The sequence below is a fragment of the Pleuronectes platessa genome, chromosome 18, assembly GCF_947347685.1.
Source record: "Pleuronectes platessa chromosome 18, fPlePla1.1, whole genome shotgun sequence".
Taxonomy (NCBI): domain Eukaryota; kingdom Metazoa; phylum Chordata; class Actinopteri; order Pleuronectiformes; family Pleuronectidae; genus Pleuronectes; species Pleuronectes platessa.
In genome coordinates, this window is record NC_070643.1 from 19,599,061 (window position 1) to 19,617,228 (window position 18,168).

At 45.6% G+C, this 18,168-nt stretch overlaps 1 protein-coding gene across 1 annotated transcript in view; it reads left to right on the forward strand.

The window, feature by feature from the left end:
- The window catches only part of tmem170b (transmembrane protein 170B), a 13,350-nt gene extending 4,802 nt beyond the window's left edge, over positions 1-8,548 (forward strand). Inside the window, exons 2-4 of the mRNA XM_053446357.1 lie at positions 5-146; positions 4,799-4,967; positions 6,460-8,548. Of these exons, the coding sequence (XP_053302332.1) occupies positions 5-146; positions 4,799-4,967; positions 6,460-6,590 (442 nt within the window). The 3' untranslated portion in view covers positions 6,591-8,548. The remainder of the gene's footprint in view (positions 1-4; positions 147-4,798; positions 4,968-6,459) is intronic.
- Positions 8,549-18,168: the final 9,620 nt, after the last annotated feature.

Below are 18,168 nucleotides of genomic sequence, written 5' to 3' on the forward strand. Positions count from 1 at the left end.
ACAGCGACTCGATAGAGAGGCGAGCCAGCCCGGGCGGCGGCGGCGGCGGAACCATGAGCACGAGCCGGGATTATTCTGTTAATCTGTCCGTGCAGCAGGTGCTGAGCCTCTGGGTGCAAGGCGCGACTCTGCAGCACTTATCGCAGGTATGCGTAATGGAAGGTGGTGTCATCTTCACCCTCATCTTCATCAACAGCATCCTCAGCTGCACATTACTACTACATGTGCGTAATTTGCGTAAATCTAAACAAACGTACATTGTAGTGTTTTTCTCCTGGGATGCTCAGTGCGCAAAGGAGGCTGAGGTGTTCCTAATAAAAGGAGCATCCGTACCACCTCCTCTTACAGGGGAATAAAAGATGTCTGTGCACTGTCCACGCGTGGAGAGTTGGTGCATGACATGGAACACAGAGAAAGAGAGAGATCCAGGTTAGTAGATGAAGAGTGGCTCGGTTCCGTCCTCCTCCCTTTGTCCTGCAGCCCGGGGATCGAGGGGCGATGAGAGGCAGCGTCCTGGGCTCAGGGCAGCAGATCTGTGTGGAGCTCGAATCCACCGATAGCGTCTTTAATGTGTGATGTATTTCTGAAAGGACACTGGGTTATCATTTCATGGACTGATGGCTGAAGTGTGATGTTTCAAATGTGAGTGTGTGTCCTTCAGAAGTTGGTGTTAACAATCACAAAAAGAAAACAGGGCGGAGGGGTAGTGTTTGTTGGTTGTGAACAAGATAACACAAAAACGACTCGAAGGTTTTCTACAAAACAGAATTTTATTTACCACTTTCTTAAATCTATTAAATATTATAACTACTCCACAGACTTGGAGGTTGCTGGATCTGTGGGTCCACTTCATTTCCATCTGTGACTGGTCAGGTCTCAGTTTCTCCACCAAGGAGGTTGTGTTCGTTTTTGTGTTGGTTAGTAATTTGCAAGCGAGTTTACACAAAAAACTACGTGTCGGTTTACCACAAACTTTGTGGAAGGATGCGGAGTGGAATAGTTATTTTTTTGCGAGATAAGTCATTTTATTGACATTTTCACAGATTTCCCAGTTAATGATTAACTGAAGGTTTCTTTCCAGTTCGGGCCGAACCTAAAACTGAATTAATGAATTATCGAATAAGAGCCTCATGTGTTAAGAAGCTTTGAGGAAGATGAGCTTGACCATTTCAAATTATATAAAATATATAAAGACAAAAAAGGACAGTCCAAACTTCCTCAGAGAGAAATTGACACAAGAAAAAGTTGCAGCTCAAATATGGTGAAGTCAGATTTGTGTCTAGAAGCCACAGGATTGGTCGGTGCTGCCTGTTGTATAAATACAAGATTACAGAAATTCTCGAGTCCCTCCCTGCAGTGAGAGAGTGGAGCAAAGGGCGGACGTGTGGTCATATACGAGTTGGCACAGACCCCAGGTTGTGAAGTGCAGCTGTTTCCCCCCGTGTGGAGAAACGCACATCGAGCAGAAGAACATAAAGAAAGAGGCAGTGAGTGATGCTGACTCAGCAGGAAGCTGCAGCGCAGGGAGAGTTTTGAGGAAGCAGCAGAACCTGTGAGGAGCTCACACCCTTCAGGCTGCCACCCGACCCTACAGTTCACCAGCCAGGTGAAGAACAACCTCCTGGGACACGAGATAAGGTCAGAGGGGGGGGGGGGTGGGGGGGGGACAGGCTCCATACATTGAGGAGATGTTATAAGATGCATAAAGACCTTTAACCTTTCTTTAAGGCCCAGAGGAGATCCTCAAACCCTCAAACTGCTGAAGTTCCTGTTTATGAATTTGGTTGCTCGCAGCGGAACATGCAGGTCATTTATTTTATGGTTTGTGAAAGAGGTCATACTTATAGTTCACTGTGGTGAAAAGGCTTTTACTCTATTTTCAGACTGTTGTGTCAACTTAGTCTATTCATCACGGTTATATAACCTGCAGAAGTATGTTCCCAGTATCCATGTTTACATTTGAAGTTCCACCCCAGGGATCATTGGGAGGAAACTGGGTTTGTGCCTAAACCACTGACCCCAACTCTGCCAAGGCCCAACTGTCCAACTTTAAATTCACAAGATCTGGATTTGATTTGGAGCCACAGAAATGTCCATCTTCAGAAATGGTTTAAATGTTGACATTTTAAAGAGAATAACAGATTTTCCCGGATCCAACCCTGATTGGATCTTCTTGGGTTCTTCCCTCATCTTTCCACTAACTTAGTTGGTTACTTGGTTAAGAACATTGACAGGATCCTGTGTTCAGCCTCATCACCACCGACCTCTCTCCTTCCCTCCCTCCTTCCCTCCCTCCCTCCCTCCCTCCCTCTCTCCACGTCGGCTCAGATCCATCATTCTTCCTCCTGACGGCCCGAGCTCCGATCCCCTGCAGGGCTCCCTCTTTGTGAATCTGTGTTTTGTGTGTGTTCTGCATTTGGCCTGACGTGCGTGCTCATGCAAAGCTCTCTCACCTGACCTCTTATCGAGCGACCTGCTTTTTGAAACGTGTTGACGGGTGAGCTCTAAAGCCGCCGTGCCGAGGGAGAGAGACCTCGGCCTCCTAGTTGAGGATTAGCAGAAGTTAATGCCGAGCTCGGACTGTGTGTTCAGGTCTCTGAACATGACGCAGCACATCTCTCTCGTCCCATAGGTTCTCTCTCTCTCTCTCTGAGCCTGCACTGCCTCGGCCCTGTGATGTTCAGCTCACCTGCTAAACCGAAATAAATGACCTGCCGAGACCCATTCCCATCAGGCAGGGGGAATAACCAGCCGTGGATTTTCCTCTCCCAGCATCTCGTCCCCACCAATCTTCCCCCTGTGGTTCTTCATTTAAGACTTGATCACATTACATCAGGCTCATGATTCATCAGGAAGTTCAGCAGAGATTCCTGCAAATGTAAATGTTGGTCTGACGGTTCCTGGACGTGCAGCTCGGCGGGTGACTGGTCCCCATTTAGCCACAAAGACAGATTTTACTGGCATTAAGTTCTCTGCAGCTGTTGGTGTCAGACAGAGTCATTACTCATGATGTGTGATGAAGACGTTCTCCTTTGTGATTTGTAGAACTCTGACAGTCAGAAACTCCAAAAACATGATCAGGAAAATGTAATAAATGTGCATATAAATGATCTGATTAGAGACTCATCAGTTTAATTACTCGGGTCCCTAATTGACAACGATTTGAATAATTGATTCCTAATCCGTTAATTTCTCGATTTATATTTAAATCTATAAAATCTGAATATAGTTAAACGGAGATGTTGCAGTTTCTACGTTTGGAATTAGTTTAGTCAAAGTCTAGGAAAGAAAAAGCTTCTAATCCTTTGAGGTGTTTTCTATTTAATTTGTTATTTATTATGTTTATATTAAGTTTATGGTTAAACTGTAAAATATCAAGTCTCACATTTTTGTCGATGTAAGGAACGTTGCCAGAGTTTTTATATTTCACCGTCTCCACCACAGTGAGATGAGACATGAGCCTCAGTGGAGGTTTGCCCTCTTCTGTGAGCTTCTTGATTTACTGCCTCTGAAGTTGGACCTCTATGTGTGTCGGGGGACAGGGCTCTGAGGACAGGGGGGGACGCATAGTTAACAGAACTGAGAGACCCACTGTCCTCCACCACTCCCGGGTCCCGTCGCGGACGTCTCCCTCCTCTTCCTCCTCTTCCTCGGTGGACGGCCGGTTGATGTGTGACCTAATCGTGTCCAGTGGTGCAGAACAGGAAGCTGTTGTGTCACCGCGCTGTCACATCTCTCCCCGGCTCCACTGGCAGATCAATAAGTGGATGTAGGCGCTCAGCGGACTGTGGGACAACCAGGTTAAATGGACATGCTCAAATCCCCTCTGGGCTCCATGAGAAAGACTCTGTCATAGAACTGGGTCTTTAGGATGTTTACACCACACAACAACAACGATGCTGTGTTTCCGGGTTTGTGTCGCTTTGCCAAAACCTTTACACAACATTCCCGTGCTTTGGATTGGTCCTCCTCCATCGGCCGATCTCTTTTCTCCTTGAAGGATCTCACGGCCAGCTGGCTGCTCCTCCTCCGCGGGTCAGAGCGAGGCCCCTCGCTGGTGAAGTGCGGTGACGCCAGAACTCTTTCTGCAAAAACGACCCGTGAGACAGAGGAGGGTGAGGAGGGAGACGTATTGAATGGGTTTGACCTCAGAGCTTCTGTAAAGCGTTTTACTTTAATTACTTTCTAATGGCTTCATCTATTAAACCGGCTCAATCTTGACCCTGCAGGATGCAGCTCGGCTGAGATCTCACTCGCAGACAGTTTTTATATCAGTCTCTCACCTCGGATCCATTACTGTGGTCGGCTGCCTGCCTGATGAGCCCTGACTTAGATTGTGGCGGCTGCAGATTGAAACATGCATCGCTCTAACTGCACCCGGATCTGTAAAGTGTAAATCTGTAAAAATGCATCAGGAAATCTGCCAGTGGACGACGGTGCATGATAATATTCTATCATCTCATACTTTGCATTACAGGGATGTTTAATCTTTACTTATCCAGGGAGTCTTATTTTCATCTTCTCCACTGAGATGAGATTGATAATCCTGTGTCAAATGTGATGTTATATATGTTCACATTTGTAGTTTACTGTGTATATATGAGTTTGAGACTGAGAAATTTAAATATAGTTTTTCTGGAAGCACTACTGAAGCTTTCCTGATTAAAATCTCAAACTCCTGTATGGTCAGAAAGTTGTGTTTAGTGTTTTTCCAGTTGTATTTGTTGGTGCTCGTTTCCAGTCTGTATCTGATCCATCCTCCTTCTCTTCCCTCTCCCCCCCCCCCCCCCCGTCAGAGATGTGGTACTGGGTGTTCCTGTGGTGTCTCTTCTCCTCGCTCTTTGTCCACGGGGCGGTGGGGCTGCTCATGTTGGTCATGCTGCAGCGCCACAAGAGGGGCCGCCTCATCACCCTGGTGCTGGTCAGCGTGGGGTTCCTGGCTTCCCTCTCCGGAGGCGTCATCACCAGTAAGTGCAGCAACTCCACTTCTTTTCTTTTTTTTCATATTCTATTATTCGTTCTTTTTTTTAAGCCGACCTCAGCGTCACCCAGAAGGAGAGGAAGGGCGATGACAGCGAGGGAGAGAGAGAGAGAGAGAGAGAGAGACAGGAAGCTGGGAGTTAGTGTGTTCACTCCTGTCAACTAGAGAGAGACACGACCTGACAGACAGAGAGGGGGAGAGAAAGAAAGAGAGAGAGAGAGGGAGAGGTTTTGTTTACCTCTCACAGGAACCTTCGTCTCCATCTGACAAAAATGTTATATCACAATATTTTTGGCTTTAAACCTTGATGAGGAAAATGGAAACAATATCTTGAACATGCAGTTGTGCTTTCGAGGCACGAACCCCGAGCGATATGCAAAATGCTTAAGGCGACTCCATCTTTAACCGGTAGGATGCATGACATGTTTTATCAGAGGGAAAAACTGTGTTTGATGGAGCTCGGTTCGTAATTAGTTTGGGAACTGAACAAATGTAGGAAAATCGATTACTAGAGAAACGAGAATAGCAGGAAATAGAGCCCAACAGTCACCTTATGAAACCTCATTTAAATTCTCTACATCCAGGTTTATATTTAGGAATCTGCATCAAAACTTAATGCGTTTTTCCCATAATGCAGCATTCCATTAGGTCTCATGTTAATCTGTCCAGTAGTTAATCTTACTAAATAACAGACGGACAAACAAACGCAGACGACAACAGAACCTGGAGGTAAAAATGCCAAATTGTGAATCTGTGAAAACGTCATCGTCTGTTCTGACCACCGGTGAAAATGTCACACTGATGACTGGTGTTCATCTGACCAGTAACAACGTGGATGTGGTCGGATCAGTCGACCAGTCAGAGAGTTGAACTGGAGACAACAGCCCAAGTCTGTCAGGATGTTCCCGGGTTGCACCAGACATTATTCAGACTTGTCGGAGCAGAGTGTAAACAAACCCAAATCTCCTGGAGCAGGAGCTGTAAGCTAGACCCCCCCCCCCCCCCCCCCCCCCCCCCCCCCTCCAAAAAATAGAAAGACACTTTATTATTAATGTGAAGCGATCGGGGAGATGAGACTATTGACGGTGAGCACACACACACTGATGTTTACACAAGACTGGATTAAGATCAGAGACGATCTCAGAAGAGCGGGAGCAAAGAAACAAGATTTGAAACTTTTAAAGCCCCAAGAGTTTCTATTATGAACAATAGTTTTTGTTTTAATCCACTACTACAGAAGAAATAATAACATTTATTAATCTCCCGTTGTTATTATTTATTAGAACGTGAAGATTCTGCAGTTCAAAGGATTTATTGACATTAATTCTCACTGGAAATTGGAGATAATCCCCAAGAACAACAAGTCGCACTGATCTTAAAACGCTTGTTTCGTGTGTTTGTGTGATGATAAGAGGGAGAAGCGACAATAAATCTGAGATTGTGTTAACGCTGCTGTTGTGTGTTTCTTCTCCCCTCAGGCGCGGCGGTGGCCGGAGTTTACCGCGTGGCGGGGAAGGACATGGCCCCGCTGGAGGCTCTGGTGCTCGGCGTGGGTCAGACCTCCCTCTCCGTGGTCATATCCTTCTCCCGCATCCTGGCCACTCTGTGAAGGACACCCCCCCCCCCTCGGACGCTGAGGAATCCAGCCAATCAGAGACTAAGAGGCAAAGATGCTCTGGACCTTTTAGAGCTAGATGCAGGACAGAGCGCCCCCTGGGTCCCTGCTCTGTCTCTGCAACAGTCCCTCAGGGATTCAGAGGGAACTTCATGGAAGGCGGAGATCAGGTGGAGATGGAGGCATCCTCAGCCTCTGGACTCGAACGCCACGTCACGTTCCGGGTGTTATCCGGAGTGCCACCGTGCCAACGTCCAGATGCCTGCGTGGCCCCTGACTCTTGAACTCTTTCTGTTGCACTTGCTGTGAAGAAAAACTGTTTCTTTAAAAGTGAAGCAACAGTGACGACCTGAACTAAACGATCAGCGTGAGAAGACGAGGAGTTTTATGGCGCGGAACCACCGACAGTGTTCATCAGCCTAACTCGCTCTTCATCAGCTCGAGGCCTCCAGGTCGATCGCTCCTTTTCCTCAGTCGACTTCAAAGCTGCACCCCCCCCCCCACACACACACACACACACACACTCACGAGCAACATGCAGCTTTGAGGAGTTGTGCACTTTCTAAACATTGGAGACGCTCTTTGCCTGAGACGTGTGAAACCAGTGGATGTGGAGGAGAAAACCAGCATCAGTGCTACGCTCCCGTCCTCCTGTTTGAGATATTGATTTGTCGTGTGCCAACCTGCAGCTCGGAATGGAGACGCTCTGGGGAAACACAATTATTCACCTCTCCCCCTCGTGTCTGTGCAGTAAATATGAAGCGGGACTCGGGATCTGAATCGACCTTCCCGATAATCACGGGAGATTTATTGATCCGAGGTCGGCCTGAACAGATTATCAGCCACAATGATCCTCTGGAGGTTTACAGACACAGAATCACAGTTTTAGATTAAATATCATGTTTGATTTTTTTTTCTCGGTGACAGAATATTGAGCAGAACACTGAGATGATTGGATTGTGTTTATTGCAGCAGGACCACAGACACCCGTCCATCTTCATCCAGCTTCTCTTCTCCTGCACAGACACGAGAGTGAATCGTTCCTCTCGTCTGAACTCCCGACAGGAAAACGAATCTGTTTCCTGAGGTGTTGAAATGTTTCTTTAATGCAAATAGAGAGAAAGTTTTAGAGAAAGTGGTATTGATATTCATAACGGCTTGTCGACAGCATGAACCCCCCCCCCACACCCCCCCCCACCGAGGAGGTCGGACACACTCGGCTGCTCTGTGGCTTCTTCCTCTTTCCTTTGTGTCGCTGCTTTCAACCCATGTTCCTTAAGTTTAACTTTGCACATTGCACTGAATTGAATCTGCCTTGTTCTTTGCAGCACACGCGTGTGTGTGTGTGTGCGATGACACGACTCTGGTGTGACCCCCGCCCACTTTTCACATCATTACACCCAGAAGAGACTTATTCTGTAAAGGATCAAATATGAAGAATGTGCTTGAAACTTCAATTCTTCACTGTTGGGACTGAAGAATCCTCCTCAGTGATCAAACAGATTCCTTTGTACATAAACCCCGGGGGAGAGGAGTTAAGCCAAAGTATCGCTCACATTTTACCTTTTTATTTATCATCTTTTTCCTTCTTAATTAACATCACAGCCAGAGATTTGCACATCGGCTCGTTTATCAAAGAGCCTCCGGACCAGTGGTTAACACGTATAAACCCCACAGATGATGTGAAGATGGTTGTGTGTTGTGTAAACCTGTGTGTGCTGCGAGGCACTGAAGGTAACACGAGTTATGTAACTGACACGGCTCACCTTCAGTACCCAGTTGGCACACAAGAGGGCGCTATGGCACACGAGTGGGGTGGCAGCAGGAGCCTGAGGGAGGGTTGCTGCTGCAGAGGTGTTTTCTAAGAACAAAACGTGTGAAATTCATAATCAACACCGGCTCCTTACCCGCTGCACGCTCTGCACATTGTCCGCAACCCCCCCCCCCCCCCCCCCCCCCGCTGTGAATGTTTTTCAATTTTCAGGGACCAAATGTGAGCTGCTGCTGATGACTCATCTGCTGTCAGAGCGATGGAGTCTCTGTGAAGCTGCGTGAGGGGCAGCTTGTGCAGGTTCACTGTGGATGTGCACATCACAGGAGAGACGTGACACACTCTGCGAGGTCGTGCATGTGAGAATTAATTCTCTGTCGCCTCACAGGGTCGTGCACGTTCGTTAGCGAAGCCCTGAACGTGTGTAGAGAGAGCGAGGACCTGACTGCAGGAGTCGTCTCAGCAGCTCACTGATCTGTGTCTTACATAAGGAAATGTTTTCATTTGCTGCGTCAGTTAAAAAAAACTCTTTTCTGCAGCTCAAGCTGTCTGAACTGCTCTGGGGTCAGTGGCCTCGCTGCACATCCTGAGCTGTAAATAGCCCCAGTGTTCGATGTGCACAACAGAGGTGTCACCAACAGCTGATGTGAACAAGAGAACCACTGGATAACATGTTTATTTTCACACCCAGTGCCATGTACGCTCAAGAGGAATATAGTTTTGTGTGTGTGTGTATGTGTGTGTGTTTGTGTGTGTGTCTGCTACAATATCTAAGGAGACACCCAGCAACTAAGAATTCCCTCTAGACTTTCAGAAATGCCATCGCACTGCAGCGAGAGGCCCGGCTCAATAATCCCGGCTCCTTTGTTGGCTTCTCCCTGAAGCTGCCCCCCCCCCCCCCCCTCTCAGACCACTGTTGTCTAAATGCCACATGTTCCCCTGGACTCCGACTCTGCCCCCCCCCCCAGCCGGGTTTACATGTGCAGTGCAGCTCCGATACCGTGTGAATGGACGAGTTCGGACGATGCACCCAGAGCCGATGTACAGAACCCTCAGTGGCTCCTGTAGATACTGTACCATATGTTCTTTTTTTAATTTTTGTACCAGCCGAGCCGCTGATATTTATAACTGTTGCCTATTTATGTACAAATAGTTTTTTTCTTCCTGTACATACTCGACAGTCAGTTGAAATAAAAACTCTTTTGCAGTATAAACACTTCCTGGTTCTTCACAGACTGTTTTCTCACTTTCTGCTTTGTCACTGTAAGAAAACTTGAAACTGCTCGACGTGTGGAAATTATTTTTAAAATAATGTGAAGAGAATAATGTGTTGATTCAAGACAGGGGAGTGAGTGCAGTCTACTAGAGTAAGTTTCCTTGAATTGCATTTTTGAGTTGCCATTTTTTATGTTTGCTATTTGGATAACAACGTCCTTGATTATCTTTTTCCTGCATCATCTCCATCTCCATCCATCTGCTGCCTCCTCTGTGCCCTTGTGCTCCACCATCGCTCTCCCTGCAGATTCTGGCTGCCTCTTCATCTTCCCCTTCCAGTTTCCTGATCTTCGTCATTAGAGGTCAGAGAGTCTGGAAACACTTCATCAGGACAGAAGAAGTTGTCGGTGTTAAAAGCCCGAGCCAAATCGTCCGAGTCCAGATTCACTTAAATTCTTTCGGATGATTTTATTCGAGTTCTTGGAAAATCTGCAGCGTGTAGCGGATCCACTCCGATGAGAAGACTCCGACATGATGGTGCCTGTGACCTCGATGACCTTCAAGTTAGAAATGGTGATTTCTGTTGTTTAGAGGTTATTTAAAGCTGACTAGAGCTGATATGGGAGTTTATGAGTTGATGATGGCTCTGAAGTGCATCTTTAACATGATCTAACAGAACTGGAATATAATACAGCAACTTATAATACTTAAATACAGTTGTCTGTTGAGTATTTTTGTGTGCTTTTGTCACTTTGTACTTTTATTTTTACATTTTCAAATGGTAATATTGCAGATTTTACTCGTAACATTTTTCTGGTAGTTAGGTACTTTAGCAATTAAAGAAAAAAATACTTTCTTTGGTTTAATTTTTGAAAATCTGTTGGTTGGTCCAGATAATTATAATTATAATAACTCACATCTTAACCCTGGATAATAAAGAATCATTAGTAGTAGTGGCCCTCGTGTTCACCCTGTGTGGATGTAATCCGATGGAGCGTCAGGCTGGTGGAGCCCAGATCGTGAATTCATCATCATTCCCTGTGTCTGCTTCTATTGTCCTCTGGTTCAGAGACGTCCCCTCTCCGCCCTGTGTCTCGTCCCCTGGTGGCACCGGGACAGACGGGGCTCATCAGAGAGGACGCCATGTTGCCGCTGCCGAGCCACTCCGGCTCTTTGGCTGTGCCGTACGTGCCTTCCTGCCTCAACCACGTTCAGAGAAGCAGAAAGTTGTGTTGTGTCTGCCCCCCCCGGGGTCGTGAGGAAATTGGTTGTTTTCTTTTGTGGGCCTGATACCCAGAGAAAGCGTCGAGTACGTGATGCCTCATCGTGGCAGTGACAGGGGCGGGACCTCCCTGAGACGTTCAGACTGTACCCACGACTCCACGACAACAAAACACAATCCAGGGGCCAGACACAATCCTTCTCCTCCTATCTGATGTGACATTTGGTTGCTATTCCACCCGTGTGAGGGGCCTTCCCCCCCGGGGTCGAGAGGACTGACCCGCTCCAGTCAGTCAGCTGTCTGTGCTGCTGCCTGTAATGTGTTTATAATGCACGGGGGAGGCGGAGGGAGATGGGGGGGGGGGGGGGGGCTATGAATAACGTGGATGGAATTTAATCAGCGCGCTCGTGGATTGAAAAGGACAAAGGTCCAGAGTTGTTATCACCTTGTTTTTTGTTATTTTATTCTTTTAATGGCGGCGCACAGAGGCGGTAACGGGGGCCTAGTGGTTCCCATTCATCAGCCGCTGTGGACACTGGTGTTCCAACCAGTCCGAGAGAAAAGCTGAGGCGAGCTGATAAGAGGTCAGCGGCTGCTCCGCGAGGCCAGGAAGGGTTTCAGAGCAGGACAGGAAGTGTGCCGTTTGGTATTTAGACGTGTTAGATGCGTGTTTGGGGTAAACTGGGAAGATTGATGGGTTTAGTTAATGGTTTATACTAATAAAGTTGACTCCCTGCAAATGTGTGAATCCTGCAAATATGTATGGATGCTGCTTCATGTGACTGTTCATTAAATTCTCCCCCCAAAAAGTTGCAGGTATTTTAATGCTAATTAGCATTTGCTAGCTCCATTGTAGCAGCAAGAAAACTTTATAAAGATTTCCAATGAAACGTTCATTTTGCATAAATAATTGAAAACTCTTGTTGCTGAATCCAAACTCAAGTAAAGTAAACAAAGAAATGATCCCAACTCGATTAGATATATTTAAAAATAGCTTTCCTTTGTTGCCCCCACATGGATGTTGTAATATTTTTGATATTTGTTTACCTCTATTTAAGAGAATTCATTATAAATCGTATCCATCTTTGCATTTCGAAACTGCTTTTATAAATCGTTTTTTTCTTGTTATTTAATAGTTTTTATCCTTGTGCAAATAGTTCTTGCACTGTTGCCTCATCACTGACAAATTCATAACTCAAGATATTGGTATAGGTCTTTATGTGACTGGATTCTCAGCCCTGGTTATCCTGGAGAGGTCAAGGGAAGTCAGGCAAAACACCTACTTTGGTCATTGTCTAAAAGTGCAAGTCTCTAAATACTTTAAGTTCATGAATCATCCAGAGAATTTCAGTTTCACGTGAGTTTTGTTTCTGCAGCTTAAAGGTCTTTGAGGATTAAAGCTCCTCTGAAACATTTACACTTAATCAAAACTTCCTGCAAAACCTCCTCTGTATTTTGGGCGCTGCATTGTTTACCGGTAGCCACAGCTTCTTTGCATATCATAATATTTGATGGCGCTCCTTTATGCAGACCAGCGAGCCACTCGCTGCTATTGTCTTATTGTTTCCTCCTCAGGAAATACTCAGGAGCTGAGCGTGAGTGCAGACAAGGGGATTGCATGCTCTCTTTGAAAGAAAAACACCCCTCCGACAATGGCTGGAGCCGAACCAAGTCTTTTGACCCAGCAGATCACTTCACGTTATTGACCCGAGCCTTTGTGCTCAGTATATAAAGCAAAGCAGACAACAAACGGTCCAGGAGTCTCCATCACAGTCCCGACCCGCTGTCAGGGCAGCGCCAGCCCTCTGCCCGGAGCTGTGATGTCTGCCCGTGTTGACTCAGAGAGAGATCCTCCGTCCTGACCTCGGGCTGCAGTGTCCTCAGCACAGAAGGTTCTCTGCTCCAGTGTCAACACGGGGAAGTGTGAGTCAGGACGGGGAGTGTGTTCACAGAAATGTTCTATAGCTCTTTGTAGTTTTCCAGTCAATCCAAATATAGGTTTTATTGATGCCAGAGGCTATTCATAGTTTCAGATAATGATCCGAGTGATTGATTGTATCAGGAAAGAAGGTTCAATATGAGTGATGTCTAGTGTGAAGTGCTGAAGGGACATTGAAGTGATAAATTAATAAAACTTTACATTCAGTTTGAAGTCCTGGAACAAATTACCAGCAGAATCAGGTCATTTGAATTGTGAAGCATGAGACTGAAAGCAGGTGACGTGGATTCTGCAGAAGTAGAAGAATTGTTGGTTTTTCTGAAGGCGCTCAGTTGTGACCCAGTGAACAGGTTTTGAGTCAAACAGAAATAGTACGAGCTGCGTCTCTTCATGTTTAAAACCATCGACAGGAGTTGAAATGCCAGATACACAGGAAGATGCTGTGTGAGAATCAGTTTTGAGAATCCTGGGATTTGTTATCTGAACCTTGAAGTGTTGGTCTGAAATTGACCATTTCTCTGGTTTCTTATTTGTTCCTCTATCTTTCGCAGATGATACATGATCAACGTTGTGCCCGTAAACAAGAATGAATCAGACGATATGAGATTTCGTAATCAGATCACAATGACAAGTTGGCATCAATGAAACTAAATCCGGGAATCACCTCATCCTGCCTCTGAAAGATGAGATGAAAACATGCCTCCATTGTTCTGCAGCGTCTCCTCCGCGCGCCCCTACGTCTCCTCCTCCCTCGGAACAATGAGGACCCCCCCCCCCCCCCCCCCCAGCCTGGTCTGATGATTACATTCTGATGACAATGGTGGTCGTGTGCGAGGGACAGGGCGACGACTCCCCTCGTCTTCCAAGGAAAACTTGTGGATGAATGTGTAGGAATCTAGGAAATCCTAAATATAACTCCCCTGTGTGCTCCTCGGACCCATTTCATTTATAACTCTGAGGAAAGATCTCTTCCATCAAATCATAAATTAAAAGATTGATGACCAAGTGAGGTCTTGACAGCACGAGAGAAAACATAGTCAAATATAACTGATCACACTTGTGTAATGATTTATTTCCACATGCATACAAAACCTTTGATGACATTTTTCAGTTTTTGCTCATGAGGCTTTTCCTGAATCTCCAAACCTCTGCTGCAACTGTATGATGGCCTCCATGCAGTACATGTCATTCCCCCTGAAAGCCACTGGAGAGCAGCATCACACCCCTCTCTCCCTCTATCTCTCCCTCTCTCTCCCTCTCTCTCTCTCTGTGCCTGCCAGCTGTCCAGCTCTGACTTGTATCACCCACTGGGATCCCCACAGTGATTCATCCTCTGAGCCTCGGGGACTGACGCCGGAGTCAGAGAGCCCATCACTCATTTAGCCGGTCAATATCAGTTCCGAGCGGTGATGATCCCCTGCAAACGGAGGCATTAGCCTGGTGTTCACCTGTGGCCCAGTGGGAGCGATGGCCTGCTCCCAGCATCTGAGGCCGAGTCTGCACCAAGAACTGGAAAGTAGCTGTTTTCATTCTGAATTAATCCTCCAGAGAAAACTGAGCAACTGTAACAAAAAGCATTTGCATAGAATTGACTGAGGCAGAATCCATGTGGAGTAAATGTTGTTTTGGCCTCTGGTTGATAAATAAGTGACAATAGAGTAAATTAAATCATTTTATTCAGTCTTCTGCAAATCAACAGTGTAATTGGGTTCGAGTCCGCTGAAGCACAACTGGCTAAACTGCTCCGTGACAGATGCTGTAACTCAGCGTGCAGCCACAGCTCCATGTTATCACCCTGGTCACAGCTTAATCAGGTGATTTACGAGGAGGAGGAGGAGGAGGAGCGGAATAATAAAAGAGGAAGAGGAGTCTTCTGTCCTCTTGAAGTTCTTATTTAAATCAGGCGATAATCTCTGCTGCTGTAGAAAGTGGAGTTTATCACCAGACACAACATCCGACAGGTTGTTATCTGTCGCTCCACTGAGCTGTCATTGGAAGAGAGGCTCCGTTCAACTGGACAGGTCCATGTCAGTGCGAGAGAGAAACACACGCACAAACACAGACACACACACGTACACACACACACCCACAACCACATACACAATGTTTTTCCATTTCCGCCTCTTCGTTCCTTCTCGCTCGTTCTTTTCCTTCTCTGTCTTCTTCCTTTCTTTCCTCTCCATCTTCTCCCTCTTCTCTGTTTCCTGTTTCTCTTTCTTTTCTATCTCTTTCTTCTCCTTCTCTATCTTCTCAATTTCTTTCTTCTCCATCTCCTCCCTCTTCTTTGTTTCCTGTTTCTCCTTCTTTTCGATCTCCTTCTTTCCGATCTCCTTCTTTTCCTTCTCTATCTTCTTCACTTCTTTCTTCTCCATCTCCTCCATCTTCTTGTTTTCCGGTTTTTCCTTCTTCTCCTGCTTCTTCTTCTCCTCCTTCTCCCTCTTCTCTGTTTCCTGTTTCTCTTTCTTTTCTATCTCTTTCTTCTCCTTCTCTATCTTCTCAATTTCTTTCTTCTCCATCTCCTCCCTCTTCTTTGTTTCCTGTTTCTCCTTCTTTTCGATCTCCTTCTTTTCGATCTCCTTCTTTTCCTTCTCTATCTTCTTCACTTCTTTCTTCTCCATCTCCTCCATCTTCTTGTTTTCCTGTTTTTCCTTCTTCTCCTCCTTCTCCCTTTTCTCCTTCTTCTCCTGCTTCTTCTTCTCCTCCTTCTCCCTTTTCACCTTCATCTCCTGCTTTTTCTTCTCCTTCTTCATGCTCTGCTTGTCATTCTCTGAGGGGACTTCCTGAAAAGACAGAGACAATATGAGTTTCACTCTTTTTCTTTTTCAAAGTCTAAACCTCAAACAAACCTTCGATCCATAAGATTCAAATCACAATGAGCTGATGGAACTTACTTGAAGCCGAATGTCCTGCTGGATCAGGGGAAGTATTTTGTCCTCCTTTACTTTGATCCTCATGTTCATATCTCCGAGCTCCTTTACCAGCTCCTTCTCCAGCTCCTTCTCCAGCTCCTTCTCAAGCTCCTTCTCCAGCTCCTTCTCCAGCTCCTTCTCCAGCTCCTTCTCCAGCTCCTTCTCAAGCTCCTTCTCAAGCTCCTTCTCCAGCTCCTTGTCTCGGGCCTTTACAGACTCCACATGTGGAGTGAAGGGGATCAAGTCCATATTGCACTTAAACAGAAGTGAGTCAGGAGACTCCATCTGCAACACCACCTTTCCCTTTGTTTCCCGGGTGAGGTAGTTGGTGTCGGTCTGCTCCTTCAGGGCGGAGTATTCATCCACCATCTTCCTCTGATGGGGGGTTTCATCCCACTGCTCCCTCAGGCGAGTGAATTCAGCTTCCTGCTCCCTCAGGGCGTAGTTATCAACACGCTCCCTCAGACGGGGGTTTTCATCCACCAGCTTCCTCTGATGGGGGGTTTCATCCACCAGCTTCCTCAGATGGGGGTTTCCATCCATCATCTCCTTTGGGGTGAAGTTTTCATCCTCCATCTCAATCAGGGAGTAGTTTATATTATTCAGCTCCTCCAGGGCCATTAATTGAGCCACCAGCTCCTTCCGGGCGGCGTATTTAGCCTCCAGCTTCTGCTGCTGAATCTTCAAATCCAGGAGGGTTTGGCTGAAGTCCTGCAGAAAACTGCTGCTGGTGCACTCTTGCTCCTGGGTCATGTCTGTTGAGATGATGATCCTCTGCATGTTGCTTAGCAGGTGCTGCAGTGGGACCAAGTTGTACGAAGGGTTTGAAGAGCGATGTCTTCTGTCGGTGTCGTCAGTGGCGGTGATTGGAAGTCACAGGTGAGATGTATCTTGTGTGTCTCTTGTTGAATCGCACTTGTCCTGACGGTGGCTCCACTCAGAGATGTGGCTCCTTATATAGGAGATATTTGGCTTTGATCTGTTCCTCAACTCCACTCAGCTTCACAGGTTCAAAGTTTCAAAGTTTCAAAGCTTCAAAGGTTCAATGTTTGCCGAAGAAGCTTTGAAGAGTAAATTGGCTTTGAACTATTTCATAACTGTGAAAAACTGGTAGTTGTCATGTGACCTGGACTGACACACATGTGTTGCATGAAAAAGTAACACAAATAACAACACTTAAATAAAGCATATGTAATATTATAATAACAAGTATGTTTGGATCCATCAGATGATCTGAATCCAGATACAGGACACCAGGGATGCAGTTAATGAATCTGTACATTTCCTGAATCATCTTGTCTACAAAATGCAAGAAATAAATAATAACTTTACAGTGAAATAGTGAATTAAAAAGACCCATAGGTCAAGATAACATCTTCAAATGTCTTGTTTTGTCTGAACAACGGTTTATTTTCATTCAAGAAAAGCATCAAATCCAAACACAAAAGAAGCTGAAACCTGCTAAATGATTCGATTATAAAAGATATTTGCAGATTTCCTGTTGATCGACTGATCTGTGAATCGTTGCAGCTCAACGATCACAGATCCTTAAAATTCAAAAAGTAATTAATAAAATATACAATTTTCGCTGCACGATCTCCTTATTTTGTGTTTGTGATGAAAGATTAATAATTTCTGACTTTTCTGTAAATTTAACTGAGACAGGAAGGTGAAGCTTCCCTTTCTAAATCATGATTACCGTAAATACGAAATAAAAGATGCAATTTTTCCAAGTCTGCGAGTCGCCTCCACACGTTTCCTCTGCACATCACTCGGAGGCTTTGTGACGTTGCTGGGAGATGCTGTTTGCAGAGTGTGGAGAACAGAGGTCGTGTTCAGGAGCTTATCAAATTGTAGCTGTATGAGGTGAGACAGCAGGGACGCAGCGAGACGGGCTTATTAAGCAGCGTGTCAGTTGGTAGGACTAGAATTTATTTTAATAATCTTTTGTGAGTGATTAAGAAAAAAGGTCTGGTGACATTTCATATTTCTATTTGTCAAAAACAAAGTTGAGCCACAGCTTCTCTGCTCCGTCATTTGTTTATTTTCTATTATGAGCATTTGACGTATGAATACATTAAATAATTGAATAATATTCAATCAACAACTAACTGTTGGACGTCGTAAGCAGAGACGTCGTAAATATCTAGAAAAAACCAAAATTTTCCATATCCTCTCACAAGACCACTTTTTTTTAAAACAATCATATTTTCACTGCCCTTTGTCCTGAAGACATTCTGATCATTTCCATTGCTAGAAAACATCCTGAATTTATGGGAAATGTGTCAATTTGACGGATGTATCATTTTAGCTCGCCTAGAGGGGAAAAAAAATGTCCCACATTACCCCGCTCTCCCCTACCAAGTTTCTATATATTTGCTGATTCCGCCTAAACTTTATTATTGAACCTCAGAAGACGTGATATCTGATAAACTGTGAACATTCCAGCTATGTTAATATAAATTATGATATTTACTTTTCCGTCCAGTGCCTCAGTGAGTTTGTCCGTGCTGCGA